This window comes from Urocitellus parryii, chromosome 1 (assembly GCF_045843805.1).
Source record: "Urocitellus parryii isolate mUroPar1 chromosome 1, mUroPar1.hap1, whole genome shotgun sequence".
Taxonomy (NCBI): domain Eukaryota; kingdom Metazoa; phylum Chordata; class Mammalia; order Rodentia; family Sciuridae; genus Urocitellus; species Urocitellus parryii.
Window position 1 is genome coordinate 100,830,994 of NC_135531.1, and position 16,899 is coordinate 100,847,892.

At 42.1% G+C, this 16,899-nt stretch overlaps 1 protein-coding gene across 1 annotated transcript in view; it reads right to left on the reverse strand.

Moving 5' to 3' along the window:
• Ppp2r2b (protein phosphatase 2 regulatory subunit Bbeta) overlaps positions 1-13,858 on the reverse strand; it is a 258,917-nt gene extending 245,059 nt beyond the window's left edge. Inside the window, exons 1-2 of the mRNA XM_077796682.1 lie at positions 13,818-13,858; positions 13,119-13,312 (exon numbers count right to left, since the gene is read on the reverse strand). Coding sequence (XP_077652808.1) covers positions 13,119-13,188 — 70 coding nt within the window. The 5' untranslated portion in view covers positions 13,189-13,312; positions 13,818-13,858. The remainder of the gene's footprint in view (positions 1-13,118; positions 13,313-13,817) is intronic.
• Positions 13,859-16,899: the final 3,041 nt, after the last annotated feature.

The window sequence follows — 16,899 nt, forward strand, 5'->3', positions numbered from 1 at the left end:
ATTTACATTAAATCATGGTGCCAGGCTTGAGGAGAAAACTGAAGATGTTTTAAAGTGTCAAGACAATAATAGGTAGTGTTCAGTTTTCTCAGCTTTGCCTGGGTTCAAATCGCATTCAACTACACATAGTCTACCCCCCCCATAAAAAAGTGAGCACTAGTTTCAGAAATTTCAAATGTATAGCCCAAGAGAGGTTTGCTCATTAAACAACCACACTGCTTTCTTACTAGGTCAAACATTCTTTGAAGTTACCTACTTATCAGTTTTAAGAAAATTAACATTTCTGGGTCACCAGGTTCCATGTACTTATCTACAAATGATGCCCTGAAACCATGAAAGTAATTTTATTTAACATGGGTGGGCCACTGAATCCCAGGGACCTAACTGCTCACCTAAGTACTTAATGGCAGAAGCTGAGGATTATACCTGCTTCTTGTCCCTGGAGCTCTTAGAGGAACAAGGCCTATGGAATCAAAAGTCAATGGTTACATCTTTATGAAATTTTTTCCAATCTTTAGCTCATACAACTTCTCTGGAATAACGCCAACACCCTAAAAACCTGTGCCAATATGAGTTGTAGGCAAAATGTGGATGGAACAATGGTAGGGAAGGACACCTGCGATTACAAAGTAAGACTTTTTTATGTGTTGAATTGAACCTAGGCCTTGCACCTGCTAGGCAAGCACTCTACCATTGAGCTACACCCCCAGTCTGGAATTACTAGTTTAGAAGGCAACTTATGAACACTATCTAGAAACTTAACTATGCATATCATTTAACTCAGCAATTGTACCTTTAGAAACTTACTCTAAAAATAATCAAACATATGAGTTAAAGTCATGCCATTATTTATCACACAATTAGTATAGCAAAAAGTGGAATAACATAAATTTCCAGCATTTGGAGGATAATAAAACTATGAATCAACTATTGGATGTTGGAGAAAAGTGCTCATAGTGTTATGTGGTGGGCCAAAACTAGACATGATACCATTTTATATATAATTCCAGCATTCGCTCATCTCTCTCTCTCTCTCTCTCTCTCTCTCACACACACACACACACACACACACACACACACATACACATACACACACACACACACACACACACACAAAACCTGAGAAGAAATATATAGAAAATGCTTATAATGATTATGATGCCTGGAGATATAGAATTTTCTCTACAGTATAAATTTTTACCAGTGAGCTGTACTTTGCTTTCTCATAGACTCCCCCCCCCCCCGACATAGTATTTCACAAGATTTATGTTTATGGCCAGGCTTGTGTTTATTTAGTATGTATCTTCTCAATAGCACACAAACTCCATGGAAGCAGGTTCTATATCTGATTTTTTGTTGTATACCTAGATTATTTAAGCACAGTGCCTACTATTTATAATAAATATTTTTTAAGTGAGTGCTGAGTGAACAACTGGAGGGACTCTACTTAGAATGAGCTATGGCTATGATGGGGATTCCATGAGGGATTCCATGAGCCAGCAAACAGTATCTCTATCCTCCAGTCCATCTGCTCAACTAACATACCATTCTCGCCTTCCTTTACCGCCTATCATCACAACACTCCAGGCCTCAATAAGCAAAGCCTTTACTACTCTTCTCCACTTGCCAGCATCCCCCAGGGCCCCTTCACCCCCTAAACTCTACCTGGTCAGTTAAACTTTCCTCCAGCACTAACTGCACTCACTCACTTGGAAGATCAATATATTTTGAACTTTTATCAGTTCCTAGTAACTTTTTTTTTTTTTTTTTTTTTTTTTTTTAGAATGGGGGTCAGCAGACTACAGTCTACAGATCACCATCCAATTTTGTAGATAGAGTTTGGCTAGAACACAACCATGCCTATATTCTACAATGGATAAATTGTATAGCCTGGACAGAGAGAGCTTAAAATATTTATGATCTGGCCCTTTTCAGGAAAAGTTTACTAAACCCTGTTATAGAACATCCATATACATGTATGAAATGGAGATAATATAAAATTTTCATCCTATTAGATTATTCTCTGGGTGATATGGAATCCTAACTATATGTCCAAGAGTTTTATACAATAGAAGTTATTGTAATATATCTAAGCTTCTCCCTAAGAACATACTTTTGTGTGTGTGCATGTGTGTTTATGGTGTTCAGGATTGAACTCAGGGCCTCATCTATACCAAGAGAGTGCTCTCCCACTGAGTTACACTTCAAGTCCCAGAACATGTATTTCTTTGTTGATACCTGAATTTACATTCCAGGTTAGCTGATCAATACTGGGCAAATTATACAAATTTCCCAAGCCTCAGTTTCTTCATCAATAAAATAAAAATCAGTTTCTTCCTTTCTTCATATCCTCAATAAATGTGTAATGGGGGCTATTTGCCAGAAACTGTACTAGGAGATGGATAAAAATGGTGAATTATACCTAAAAGTTTCATCTAATTCAGCTTCAACTATATATACTTCTGAGGGCTGTTGTGAGGAATACACACACACACACACACACACACACACAAACACACATATCATATACTCAGCATATATGCATGTAACCCATATATGGTATATCTATACATAATGAATACTGGGTCACATACAGGACCAATTCCTGCTATGTTGTAAGCATTCAGAATATAGTGGCTCTTCTACCTCATAATTGCAATAGGAACTCTTAGCAATCTTCTAAGTAGCTGACTCACTGGATGAAAACATGCCTTGCCATCCTTTTAAGAAACGGGGCCAACAGGAGTGTCTATAAATAAGGCAAATCTAGGAGATACATAACTTTTCAGGTTGAGTGGCATGTTGACTGAGATTCAATTGTGTTTGTTATCAAATCCCTCAATGCTGGCTATACTTGTTATTTAATGAAGTATCATGGAAAATGATGAAGGTGTCAAAAGAAAGAGAATGGTGATTTTGTATGAAAAGTAAGTTAAATGCTTTCAAATGATGACAAAAAACTGTTAAATTAAGTGTAGTAGCTATAAATTTGGGGAACAATCATAAAAATCTGTAGTAAGATTGCTTATGAGGTGTCTGTGCTCTCACTCAATCTCAAATTAACTAAAATCATGATCTTTGTGATTCTGGGTGTGGTTTGTACAAGAAAAAATATAGCCCCCAATCATCAATCCATACTTATGTTCCATTTGTGTACAACGAATCAAAATGCATTCTTCTATCATGTGTAACTCATTATAAAAGATAAATAAATAAAAATTAAACAAAATTTTAAAAGGTCAAAAAATTTTTAAAAATCCATACTTAAAGGTCTTGATTCTCAATTCTTCATTAGACCTTTCATCAAAATGAATGAATGCTGTTTAAAATAGGTATATCATTATTGATGACTCCTTGCCTTAATATTTTGAATTCATTTTCAACTCTTGATCCTAAATGCATGAGGTATAGATCCTTTTGCATGTATTTAATTCTCACATATAAGCAAAAACATGTTGCCTCATCTCCTGCCATATTTTTGTAGATTAAAAAATACTCAAAAAGACGGCATGACCTGTCCAAGGACGCAGAGCTCCTATTGCCAGCGGTGGGTGTAGATCCAGGCAGGCTCTGATCACAGCCCAGCTTAACTACATCTCCAGAAGGACAGAGCATCATCTGGTCAAATAGATGGGAAGATGTTTGAGAAGAAGAACAACAGTCTTATACTTTAGCACAATCCCAGCACATCCGGCATAGCACCTGGCAATACATTTTTGTTGTGAACTGATGAATTCTCTCCCCTGCTTTGTAACATTGGAGGATATTGGGGCCTTCCTGATTTCTGAAAGAGCCAAGTTCACATGGGATTTATAGCCCCTGGCCCATGGAGTATACAACAGCAGAAGAGAAATTCTATTGTGCCTGTCAGATCATGTCACCAAGAGCTTAGCTTCACCGATTGGCACTTGCTCTTCCCTGTCAGTGCAGCAAGATGAGCAGCACCCTGCTCACCAGATGGTTATTTGTTCCACCAGCCACCTTTGCTGCATCCCCGATTCACTCCAGCCCAGGACTGTCTCCAGCATTCATGCTGCAAGGCAGCTCCTGCCAAAAACTTTGCCAAATGGCTCCTCTCAAAGTCATAGGCTGCCCAGACAGACTGGCTCCTCCATCTGCAGCAGCTTTTGGCAAGGAGACGGTTCCCTTTCTGGCTCCTCCTCTTGGCTGCACCAGAGCCTTCTTGCCAGAAGGATGATCTGACCCTTGAAGGAAGTATAGCAAGACCTGGAATTCTGGGGCCACTTAGAGCCATGGAGAGCCTATGCCTGTGTTCTCCCAGTCCCACTCGGAGCATGACAGCAGAACATACCAGAGACAGATATAAACCATCATAGAAACTTAGAGCCAGTAAAACCTACGGAGACTATCCCTTCCCCTCCCCCACCCTCAACCTCATTATTAGTAGATTAGGAAACTAAAGCCCAGAGAGTAAAAGTGACTAATTATGGTGGCAGGACTGGGAATCCTACCCAGGGCTGCTGACGTACATTTCACATCACTGCTTACGATACTGCATTGCCTTTAATTTTTTTTTCTCAGTTCATTTTCAAATTCCTGATAAAAATTGGACACTTTGTATCAGTATTGATTCAAAAGTGTATTTCTTTAGAAAAATGAATAGCCTTTTCTCTGTGTCAACAGCATGGCTTTTGTTTTCAGCAGGTGTGTTCACATACTAAATTGAGATGGTCTGTTGCAGTGTTTAAAAACAGGGAGTTTAGCATCAGACAGACCTGGATGTGATTTCTGTCTCCCTTACTGTTGTGTAATAATCTTATGCTGCTTCGGTGTTTCATTTAAAGGGGGGATAAGAACAGTATCAGCCTATAGAACTGTAAGGATAAATAAGGGGAAAAAAAAAACAGTTAAGGACAAAAACCTGTCCCTGGCACACAGAAAGCCCTCCCCCACTGCCCACTATTTATTCTCACTTACTAACCCTCACATCTATAATGGCTTTAGAAGACACAGTTACTGTGCACATATAAACAGGTACACCTGGTGTCCTCATTGTCCACACAACGGAAATTCAGGTTCTTGAGATTAAGTGCCTGATGCAGGGCTACACAGAGAATAAGTGGAGGACCAGAGATTTCTTCTTGCCATTCTACTAAGAAATGGGAATCAGAATCTCAGTTTTCAAGGTGATAAAATCAGAAAAGAGAACATTTGAAAACACACACACACACACACACACACACACACACACCCCACAATCACTGCAGCATCTTATGTAATATAAAACCTGGAAACAATTTTTGTATCTATTCACAGAGGAACTGCTAAATAAATGGTGGAAACAGTCATACCATGGAGCACTGCACAATCATTAAAAAGCACAGACAGACACAGGGGTTCTGACATGGAAAGATCTTTAAGACATATTGAGTGGGACAAAAATCACAGTGCAAATAAAATAGGAAGTGTGTATTCATTTATACTCGCCTCCTGTGAGACATACTGCATCTAGCAGACCCCAGGTTTCCCAGGTTAAAACCTGCCTGTTGGGGCCCCATTGAAGCCCACACATTCTTTTGCCCCATATCCACAGCCTTCATTTCTTTACATTTGCTGTAGCAATCAAGTCCTTCTCTTCTAAAAGCACAGAATTGACAATCTGATTTGCTCTTCCCATTACCCACGATGACCGTCTCTCCAAAGAAACCAATGAATATGAGTTAGTTTTCCACAGTTTTCACACACGTATTTTCTTTCATCATCACTCCTAACTTGCTCCCTAGTGAACTTGGAGCATAAGCATTGCAGGGTTTCTAGGTTATATATGACAAAGCCTTGTAGAAACAATCTGTGCTTTCAATGGAATAGTTAACAGCAGAGCTGACTTTCTGCCAGATTCTAGAGTTATACTAGAAAGCAAAAGAAGGAAATTCAGTGGCAAAGTTGGATAAACACAAACTCATATCAGTGGGGGTTGAGAGACTGGAGAGCAGCTGTGGCCAAAGGGAGGTCTCAGATACCTCCACCTTTGTGCACAGAAGGACACTTACCATCATACAGCTGCTTCTGTCCCACTCCTTTCGCTATGGTACAGACAGTGAGAGGAGATGCCATCTGCTCTGGAGAATGGGCACATAGATGGCCATCTCAGCTCAGCTCGCCAGGGAACTACCTTATTAATGCTTTAGGATGGGGCAAGGCACATCAAAAAGGCTATTTAAAAACTCTAATCAGTCCTCACATTTTGACTGCTCGATTCCACATGTATTTTCTTCTTTTCTTAGTGGAATAGAACCAATCTACTGGAGCAGCAAGTTAGCTAAGGATTCTGGCTGGGTGAAGGAACTCAGTGCCCTCTCAGGATGAGGGGGAAACCCAGAGTCATACACTGCCGTGCTGGGGAAAGATGGCTCAAGCGAATCTAGCAGCACAGAGCTGTCATCGAGGAGAGGTCTGTGGAGGGTGGAACTCAACCTGTACTTGACCCCCAAAATCCTGACAAGAAGACAGGTGCTGTGGCTTATGACTATAATCCCAGTTGTTCAAGAGGCTGAGGCAGGAGGATGGCAAGTTTGATGCCAGCCTGGGCAACTTAAGTGAGACCCTGTCTCAAAATTGTTAAAAAAAAAAAATGTAAAGGTCAAGGACATAACTCAGGGGCAGAATGCTTCTGAATTCAATGCCACAACACCCCTTTCAACACACACACACACACACACACACACACATACACACACATGCATAAACCCACACATGCACACATGCACGCACACATGCACACATACCCTGACAAGAGGCAGCATGGTGGGCAGAGAGAAGAGCCTGGAGTTCCATTCTTACAAATAAGCATGCCTGCAGTAGAAGCATGTTTGATGTACAAGTTGTTTGGGTTCTCTAGACTTCAGAGTTTCTTATTCTGAAAAATGGGGCTAACGTAATCACTTTCTCAAAGCTGTGGAAGGAGATTAAATGAGTAAACACATGGGCAACACCTAGGAAAAGTGCCTGGAGTGCAGACAGTACTCTGGATGTCCTAGCTCTCTTCCCTCAGCTTAAGTGTCTAAATTGGACCCTTAGTTTCTTCTTAAATGCAAATGCCAGAGTCTTGGAATGTCAGTCTACAGCTGTGCACTTTTCATTGAGCATTACCAATATTTTGACAGGACCAGCCTAATATTATTCACCCCGGGTTCATTGGTACGTTTCTGACCAGCACTCATAAAGGGCTCGGGATTGCCCCTAGGGACCTGGATGCTAATAATGAATACTTGCTAGTGATTTTCAATGCACTCTGGTTATTATGTTGAGTAGCAGAACATTTCCCTTCCCCAGAAAGGTCATTTACAATAGTATAAGGCAGCTTCTTCCCACCTTCCATTTCAGGTTTTTCTGAGAGCTCAAACACTCATCCATATGCATTGGAAATACCATTCTGATCTGGCATTTGCATACAAATACCAAAGCAACTTGGGGAACTAGAGTCAGCTCTCCATCATGTGACTACACGTTCTTTTATTTTTCCAATGCCTTCCCTGAATCTTCGTTTTAATAGCCATTTTCTTGTACCTTCCCAGATATATCCATCAAGCTTCCCCTTTTCTTGAGCTTTTGTGGGTTGGAGGAGGGGGCCGGGACCTTTACTCTCACTTTAATTCTTGTGGCCCTAAGAAGCTATAGCATTTCACAAGTCACTCCGATCTCAAATTTGGAGACCCTCTAAACTCAACTCACTTGGGATTGGACTCATTATTTCTTCACATTTCTGGGAAATAGCCATATATCATTATTTGAATAATTTTCATATTTTTTTATTATTAATTACCAAGACTCCTATTCCATTTTGACCTCTTTTTTTTTTGCTACAATTTCTTTCTATGGACCCAGGATGGGTTTCCTTGTAATTTCTCACTCTGCCTGGAATTCTACCCTGGGATGTTCTTCTAGGCATCTCTTCTGTCCACATGGTTTTAATTACCTTTAGTATGCTAGTGATGTTTAATTCCAAATCTGTATATCCTGTCCAGACTCAAGTGCTTGCTTACTCAGAGTCTCAGTGTGAAACCAGACATCTCATAAGTCCCTCAAACTAATCAATTTCCAAAGCCTGTTTCCTTAACTATTCACTTCACGAATCCATTCTGATGGCAAAATTCTGGGAGTAGTGTTCAACACCATCTTCTCTGTAGACACCCAACCTAGCACATCAATAAGCCTGTCACAGTCCTTCTGTATAGTGTGTCTCAAATCCATCGGGTTCTCTCCATCTCTTTTGTTGCCACCATTCCAGGATCAAGCCCTGGACTCCTAATTTATCTCCCAGTTTTTGTCCCTATTTATTTCATACTTGGTCCTCTGACCCCACCCTACATGGCAACCAGACTCAGCTTTTAAAAAGACAAACCTGATCAGATTCCTCCCCATCAAAATCCTTTAATGGCTTTCGATCCATTTTTGGATAAAGTCCAAACACCTTATGGTCAACGAGGCTTAACGTGATCTGGTCCCTGAATACCTCTCTAGTATCTTTTTTTTTCCCCCAGTATTTTATCCTGAGAAATTTTAAACAGATATCAAAGTGGATAAAAGATTTACAGGGATGATACATAGGCCCATCTGGATTTTGCTATTAACATTTTATAACTGATTTATCATATTTCTATTCATTTACCTATACCTTGCTTTTGGTGTGTTCCAAGTCAGACTATAGACTTCAGTCTCATTTTCTCCATGAACCCCCTTGCTCTGTACACTCTAGCCACAATCATCTTTCCAAATTCCTGAATCTGCCAGATGATTCTATGTCCCTGGGCCTGTGTGCCTCTTTTTTTGTTCCTTCTACCTAAAATATCTTCAGCTCTTGTTAATTCAGAACTCATCTTTCAAGTCTCAGCTTAGGACTGTCTGTGAGAAATTGTCTCTGAACACCCAATCTATATTAGACCCACATACACAACTACAAGGCATCTTGGTCTTCCCTTAATATCACTTATTACAACTAGTGACTACATATTTACTGGGAAAATTACTTGTCTAATGTCTACCTCCTCTGCCAGATGAAAAGCTCCATGAAGATATATATGGAACATGTCTGTATTGGGACATGCTGTATCACCTCTGCAGAACTCAATTAATACTTATTGAAGGAATTAAAGGCAAAATGAATCAGTAATAGGGAGGAAGAACATTAAATAGTGAACTTGTCTTCCTTTAATATGTGTAAACAGGACAGTTGTTTTTTTTTTTTTTTTTTTTTTTTAAGGTTTCTGACAGAAGACGGAACTTTCTTGTGGCCAGAATATAATCAGCAAGTACATTAAGAAAATTACTAAATGACAAGATCCATGGCTGGCAGATGAGCCAAAAGAAGACTGTGGTGGGTGCCCTTCCCCACCAAGATCACCTCAAATCAACATATAATCTATGGAAAGACAGTATCCTTGCTGTGTAGATAAAGCTTAAATAAGAACAGCTGTTGTAGCATATTGAGAACATTTATTGAAGGCTGGCTTTGTACTAGGCACTGTCCTGAGCATTTTCTCTGTATCAAATCACTTTTCCTAAAATATAGGGTCCTACTGTTACTCCCATTTTACAGCCAAGGAAACTAAGAACAAAACAGTTATTTTAAAATACTCCACTTATGAGAGTATTCTGTGTCTCCAGTTGAAAATGGAAGATTGATCTAGAAATCTATGAGCTACTGTAATAAAGAGTGGGTTCTTTGGCCCAAAGAAAGCCCAACTAAAACCCCCAATACCCTTAAGCAAAACACTTCCGTTTATTTCATTTATGTCCATGTCTTTCTTATACCTGCTTTCTTGTGAGGAAGAAATATCCACAGATAGAATAGAGATTTGGGAGATGGACCTTTGGTGTAGAAACCCTGAGTTCCAGATCTGCAAAGGCCAAACCATCATGCTGACTTTATTTTTGTGGTCATTCCAACTCTACCAGATGCCCTTACTCATCCCATACATACACATTTTTTTTTTTTTTTTTTTTTTTAGTATTGGGGTGTGAATCCAGGGGCATTGAGCCACATCCCCAGCAGTTTTTTGTATTTTATTTAGAGACAGGGTCTCACTGAGTTGCTTAGTGCCTCACTTTTGCTGAGGCTGGCTTTGAATTCACGATCTGCCTGCCTCAGCCTCCCAAGCTGCTGGGATTTGGCATGCACCACCAAACTCGGCCCATACATACACTTTCAAATTATCTCCTCAAAGAATCCTCTCCAAGTTGGAAACCCAGTTTACACTCAAGATTGAAACCATTGTGATCAAGAGCTATAGTTAAAGGAAAATGAGGCAATGCAGAATTTTGCAGCAAAAAATACCTGGGCTCAGACACTGTCCTGAGTTTCAACATTAGCTTTTTCATTGACTGTGTAACCTTGGCAAATTAATAATGTCTTTAGGCCTCAGTTGGATTAATTTTCCTTATTGGAAAATGAGAACCACTTCTTGAAGTGGTTAGGTTGAAAAGCTACACACAAAGAACTCAGCAAAGTGCTTGGAACACAGAAGATGCCCCAAAATGTTAACTTTAACAATGGAAGAAAGATAGGAAAAGATGGGTGAGGGGCAATAACTTTAATATTCAGGATAACAAAAAAAGTCACAGGAAATGTGTTAATGTCTTCAGCAAATGCACATCATGCACTCAGTTATAAGAGAAAGAGAATCTTGGGTAAAAAGTGTCCTTTAGCATTTGCATTGCTCTTAGCTGGATGAACTTGCCTGCAGCTACCACTTACAATGCAAATTGAGCTTAGAGTCCTTCACACTAACTACACAGCAAAACCCTTTCAGCTTTAAATAGAACACTGCAGTGTGGAATGATCTGAGCAAAGGGGAGAAAAAATTCACCGATAAATGTGAAAGAGATTTTAGTGGTGGGGGGAAGCCTGATATATCTGAGCAGGTAGGAGGAAAATGCAGAGATATAAAAAGGAACAGGAAAGTATGATCTATAAAAGGACCTAGAGGCTAATTCCTCTGTACGCAAGTTGAAGTTAATAAGGGGGAAGAGAACTTTTGGGGAGAATTTTAACAGAGAATATTTTAATCTGGTGCTCTCTCAAGGCATGCTTCTACTTTTCAGGTGTTCAATGGAAGAGGGGCTGTTCCCCAAGGCCAGCCAGCAACTGCAAGAATGTTCCTGGAAATGAATAGGTCAAGAATATAAGAACTTCTGGCTGGGCCCAACTTTACACAATCTAACTTTCAATCCCCCTTTCCTTTACTGAGATGGAGGGGATGGGGCGGGGGTGGGGGTGGGGATCTGAGAGGTTGACTCTCACATATCGGAAAAATTTTACAAAGTTCTTTGCTACAAACTCATGCCCCATTTTGACTATATAAGCCCAGGTATTTAATTCAAAATCATAATTTACAAAAATTCCACAAAATAAGAATAAAGGCAGAATCCAGGGTCTTGAAAGCAATAAGAAATGCCACTTTTAACTGATTTCTTCATCCTACAAATGACACTCCTTTCCTATTCACATAACCCCAATTTGGCCATTTTCTCAGCTTGGTGAGTTTCCTTTGCCTGCATAATGTAATATAGTTGAAAACATGAAGGCAGCCCTCTATCTTCATAGTCACAGAAATGTTTCCCCCAAAGCCAATAAACCCAAGCAAGGCCTATTTCTTTCTTGGATGCCATGCTTAGATACTGAGTTGTCATATGGTACCCATCACTGACCCAATACAAAGCATGAAGACTGAGGAAGAACATCTTACAATCATGTTGTCATCATGAAATAGAATCAGTGAGTATATTGCTCATTACGGGGAAGGGATGGGCTGAACATCTTAAATAGCGTCTCTAAGCTCTTGGAGGACAGAGCTTACAACTCTACTTTATCTAGCATTGTGGAAATACTGGGCTTCAAGCTCTCCAATAATGACAACCAGTGGAAAAACATATTTTCAATAGCATTGGCCATTCTTCCTATCAAAACTTCCCAGAATGTTTATTGAAGATGCCCCCAGATTGTGTCTGTCTTTTGATTTCCTTCAGAGCTTGAACCCTCCACCCACATTTTGCTAGTATTCTTTTGAATTGATTAAATATTACAGAAATTGTAGCATTCAAGAATAATAAGAATCATTTTTTAAAAAATTAACATACCTTGCAACATTTTCCTAAAGCACTTCCACACATTTTTTTTTCTCATGAGAATATGGCTAATATGACAATACAACACTTTATATTAGTGGCTAGGGATAAAGGCCTACAGGTAGAAAATAAAGCAAAAATGCAAAAGTTTTGTCATTCAAATAAAATGTCTCCACTCTCTATTCACACACAAAAGGCGGAATAAGATCCACCTGCTGACTTTCCCTGCCTGCTCCACAGCGCCGGGGCTAATGTCAGAACAAGCTGGTTGAGAGAGAGAGAGAGACACGACAATTTCACCTCTTGGCAAAGCTCAGCTTGCTGAACCCTCTTGCTTTCTGCTGGCTGTTGATTCAGCAGAAACTACTGCTGCAGAATTCATAATGGTGATTTTTAAAGGCCACACCGATCGCATTGGTCGTCCCACGTGTCAGCTTCGTTTGCTCCCCGCTGGAACACTGTTTCCCCAGCCACCTTTTTATTTCTTGCTAATGCACTTCCAAGGGGAGAGGGGCTCGCCCTTTTGCAAAGGGTCTTTTGGGGTTTTGATTGTCTGACCAGGTAAAACCCGGCCAGCCGGAGAGATGAATGGGCAGGAAATGAAACCATGCCCTCCCTGCAGCCACTGAGACGCACAACATCTTTTCGCCCAGGGAGGGGTGGACCAAGGTCCTACTGGGCCCCTCCCTTCTCTCTCTCCCAGACCCCTGTAGGCATCTTGGAGCAGAGGTCATCTGCCTTCCTGAGGTCATCTTTTCCGGATGGGAGCCGCGCCCTGAAAAAGCCTAATCCCCAAGGGCCATTTTAACTCCCGGGGCGCCGGGTCCACCTGCTGCTGAACGAAGGGCTCGCCTAGCAGAGCCCGGATGGATGTGCGGCGCCCTGGCGCTACCCTGCGAGCCGAGCCCAAGCCCTTGCCCCAGCCCCCGGGCCCGGAGTTGTCTCCTCCACTATGCGTCTAGCTGCCCACCAAGCACAGCGAACCGCAACTTGCACCCGGCCCCAGCGGCGGAATGCGGCCGGGTTGGCGTTACCTTCGGTCGCATAGCTGTGGTCGCGCAGGAAACTGTTGTTGATTTTGCGGGTATCAATGTCCTCCTCCATTGACAGCAGGCTTACTTGCGTGGGAACCAGAAGCCGGCAGACAAGTATCCATGATCCCTCCCCGCAGCCAGTCTCACAGGAGAGGGGGGCAGGGGAGCCAGTGGGACTGCACCATGGTCCGAGCCTGAGGAGGAGACGGGGAGGCGGAGAGAAAAAAAATAAAAACCCGGCAATGGAGCTGTCACCTCCTCCACTCGGGCTCTCCGAGGCTGCGGCGGCTCCTCCCGCGCGGTGTGCTCACTTCAGCTCCAATTCCCAGCGAGGATGCTGCGCCTGCCTCTGCTGCCTCCGGGTGCCAAGATGCGCCGAGCCCCGAGGGGTCTGGTCCCGCCCTCCCGCCCCGGAGGCACTCACAAGCGGGGCTGGGGAGATGCCCAACAGGTTCCCCTCGTTGGCAGCCGCTCCAAAATGCAAAAAAGATCCCTCCTCCCCTGGGAGAACGGGCAGCCGCGACAAAATGGTGCCTTTCCGGACCCAAGCTGCAGTGACGAGATGGCAGGGGCAGGATTCAGGATTGCCTGGCCGGGATGAGGGTGTTGGTCCCGCGGGAGGGCGGCTCCGGCAGGAGGGGGCTAGGGAAGCCGGCGGGGAGCTGGGTAGGGCGCTGCGGCCGGCGCCAGCGCACTCACCCTCACACCCACACGCGCGCACTCGCAGCTGCTGCTGCTGCTGCTGCTGCTCCTGCTGCAGGAGGCTGGAGGCGGCTGGTGCATTAAAGGCGAGGCTCCTCCCAACCGCGTCAGCAGCCCCAGGACTCTTCCCCAGCAGCAGCGGTGCCCTAGGCACAGGCTGCGGCTGCTCTCTGCTGCAGTAGGGCGCAGGCAGCCGCCGACCGGCACCTGGCCAGCAAGCAGCTAGCTTTGAGGTTCACGCGAAAAGCATAGACGCGCTCTTCCAACCTCCTCCCTCTCGTGCCTCGAAGCTAAGGGCCGCGTCTACACTAACACTCAGTCTTTAGCTCACTGCCTTTCTCAAGACACCTGCACTTCATTCAGGACACCAAGCAGAAGTAGGTTCCTTTGGATAAACTGTAAATCCAACGAGGTCCCTTTCGTTCTCCCCCATATGATGCGATCCCTTGCTGAAGTTAAAAGGAAAGGCCTGGAGCTCAAAGCCTCAGAAAGAGTGGACAGAGTGGGAAGAAGAGCTGCTCAGAGTCTGGGTTAATTCTTCTGTGCTAGGAACAGAAAGAAGAGCAGGAACAAGAACTTCACAGTCGCAGTCACGTTTGTCTCTTCCATTCCTAACAGGGTCAGAACATCGCCTAACTGTAGAAAACTGGGGTTCAGAAAAGCGTCAATATCTTCACAGGCAGAGGGAACTGTGAATCTAATCAACAATCTGAAGAAGTCCTCTCTCCCAAGCCCTTTGCACTTTGTTTTGAACAAACAGCCCACAGCCCTTCTGTTCAGTTTTGCTTGTGCAGGAACTGCATTTACTCTCAACATGGAAGGTACGTCTAGATATAAGGAGCTCCATACCCACAGAGAAACCCTTGCTACCCAGAGGGAATTTCAAGGATCCAATTAACGTGAAAAGAGGCCCCCCTTTCTACTTCAACTGAGAGGAAAATACAGAAATACAGAATTCCCTCCCCCATCCAAGTTTCCCCAAATTGCAAATTCTGCATTTGAAAGAAAATGAGATCATTATTGTTATGAAACAACCAAAATCATTTAATGAAGCAACTCAAATCACTAAAAAGCCAATTTGGAAAATAAATTCCCCTAGTTTCCCCTGGTAGAAGGTATTCCTTTCAATGGGTGTCACTGTAGGGAGAGACATCAGCAAATGTCTTGCTCAGTTAAGCTCCACAAGTTTAGCTAGATGAGCCCAGAGGGACCTGTGAGTTAATTATATACATACAATGCTTCGGCTAACACAATTTAGAAAGTATTTGAAGTTAAAAAAAATGGAAAAACAAGTCTTTAACTGAGGTTGGGAATTGCTGTTAGATTTCTAAGAAGAATAGATGCTTCTGGCAGGTGGAAAATGGCATTGTTCTCATATTCAGAAAGTGACTGCATATACCTAGACAAAAAGAGAAGAAATGTCTCTTGACATATTTTTTTTTGGGGGGGGGGAGTTCAAATCCAGTAGATTCCATTTTATTTTCATTTGGTGGTTAACTCTTACACATTAAATAATCAAAATCGACACATGTGAAATTTAAGTAAGAGGTGAAGACTGATGCAATTTGATTTGATCCACTTCAGTATCAGCTGTTCAGGCTAGTTCTTCCCTTTGATGGGCTGTGTGCATCAGGAAGGCTGCAGGATTCAATCACCTGTGGTTATACAGTCCAGCTTCTCCTGGAGATTGGCATACGGTGGAGAAGGAGTAGAAGGGCAAAGAGCTAAGTTTATCTCTTAGTGCATCAAGGTGGTGAGAAGATATCTTGCATGCAGTTGAAATGACCTTAAGTTAAGACAGGAGGTTTTGGAATAGTATTTAGGAAATTCTTCCCCTTGTTTCTGGAACATGGGCTAGATTAGATCAAAGCAGAGCTGTGGGATGAATCAGGTAGGATCAGGCTCATTGGCCAGGCTGTGCTTGAGGAATTTTCCATTGTATTCAATGGGAGAAATGTCCTCTCCAAAAATTGAGCCTCTGGGTTTACTAAATCTTCCCTCTCACATTTCCTGCAAAATTCCTCCTTCCTTTATTCAGCTATACACAAGACACAAGTTCTGAGAAGGCAAGATGGACTTCCATTTACTGAGCAGATTTCAAGGTTTCTGTTCTTTTTCACTGTGAAAAATGAAGAACTAGCCCTCCAATCAAAACCAAGGGGGAAAATTCCATTGGCTGTTACCTTAACACTATGACATGACAAAAGAGGTAAGATCATGAAAGAACCCTTATGCAGTGTTGTGGAGGGAAGGAACTGAAAGGACTTACTGAGCTCCTTTCTATTCCTCCGGAATGTCAAGTTCTTTCCAAAAGCTCCCAGCCTCTCCGCATACTGTCCTGTGTTTCTCATTCTCTTGGCATTCTTCAGTTCCTCAACTGTTCCTATTTCATTGAGACATTCCCTAACCACACCACAGACCCTACTTTTGATATTTGCTATCTCCACAATGTTTTTGTTTTTGTCTTCTTCATGAGACAATTTATTTTATAATATTTCTTCATTTTATTTTATTTTTGGCACTAGATGGAACCCAGGCACACTCAACCTCAGAGTCTCACTGAGTTGCTTAGGGCCTGGCTTTGAATTCAGGACCCTCCTGCCTCAGCCTCCTGAGACACACCTGGATGTTTACTTATTATAGATGCTTATTTGTTGAATGAAAATAACTATTTATTGTAAGAGTAAATTACCAAATTTGTTTAGTTATATTTAGATTTTATACCTCTCTCTTTTTGTTGAAGTTCATGCAAAAAAAAACCAATCTGTTGTGAGCCTGAAATGTTCTAACTTATTATTCCTATTCTTACTGAAATGATTGTGCATATAGCAATGAATAGGAGCAATCATTTCAATCACTTCATTTCAAAATTTGCTGAACACCTAATATATGCCAGGTTTGTTCTAGGTGAGGGATATGGATAATACAAAACAGCTTCCTTTCCTTCACAAAACTTAAATCCCATCATCCAATTTTTATAACTGAGCTTTCTTAGAAGTACAACAAATGCATTATAAGTCAACAGACCATAGCATTATATTAAGTGCCAAGTTTCTGATATCAAGGCAAAACTAATTTC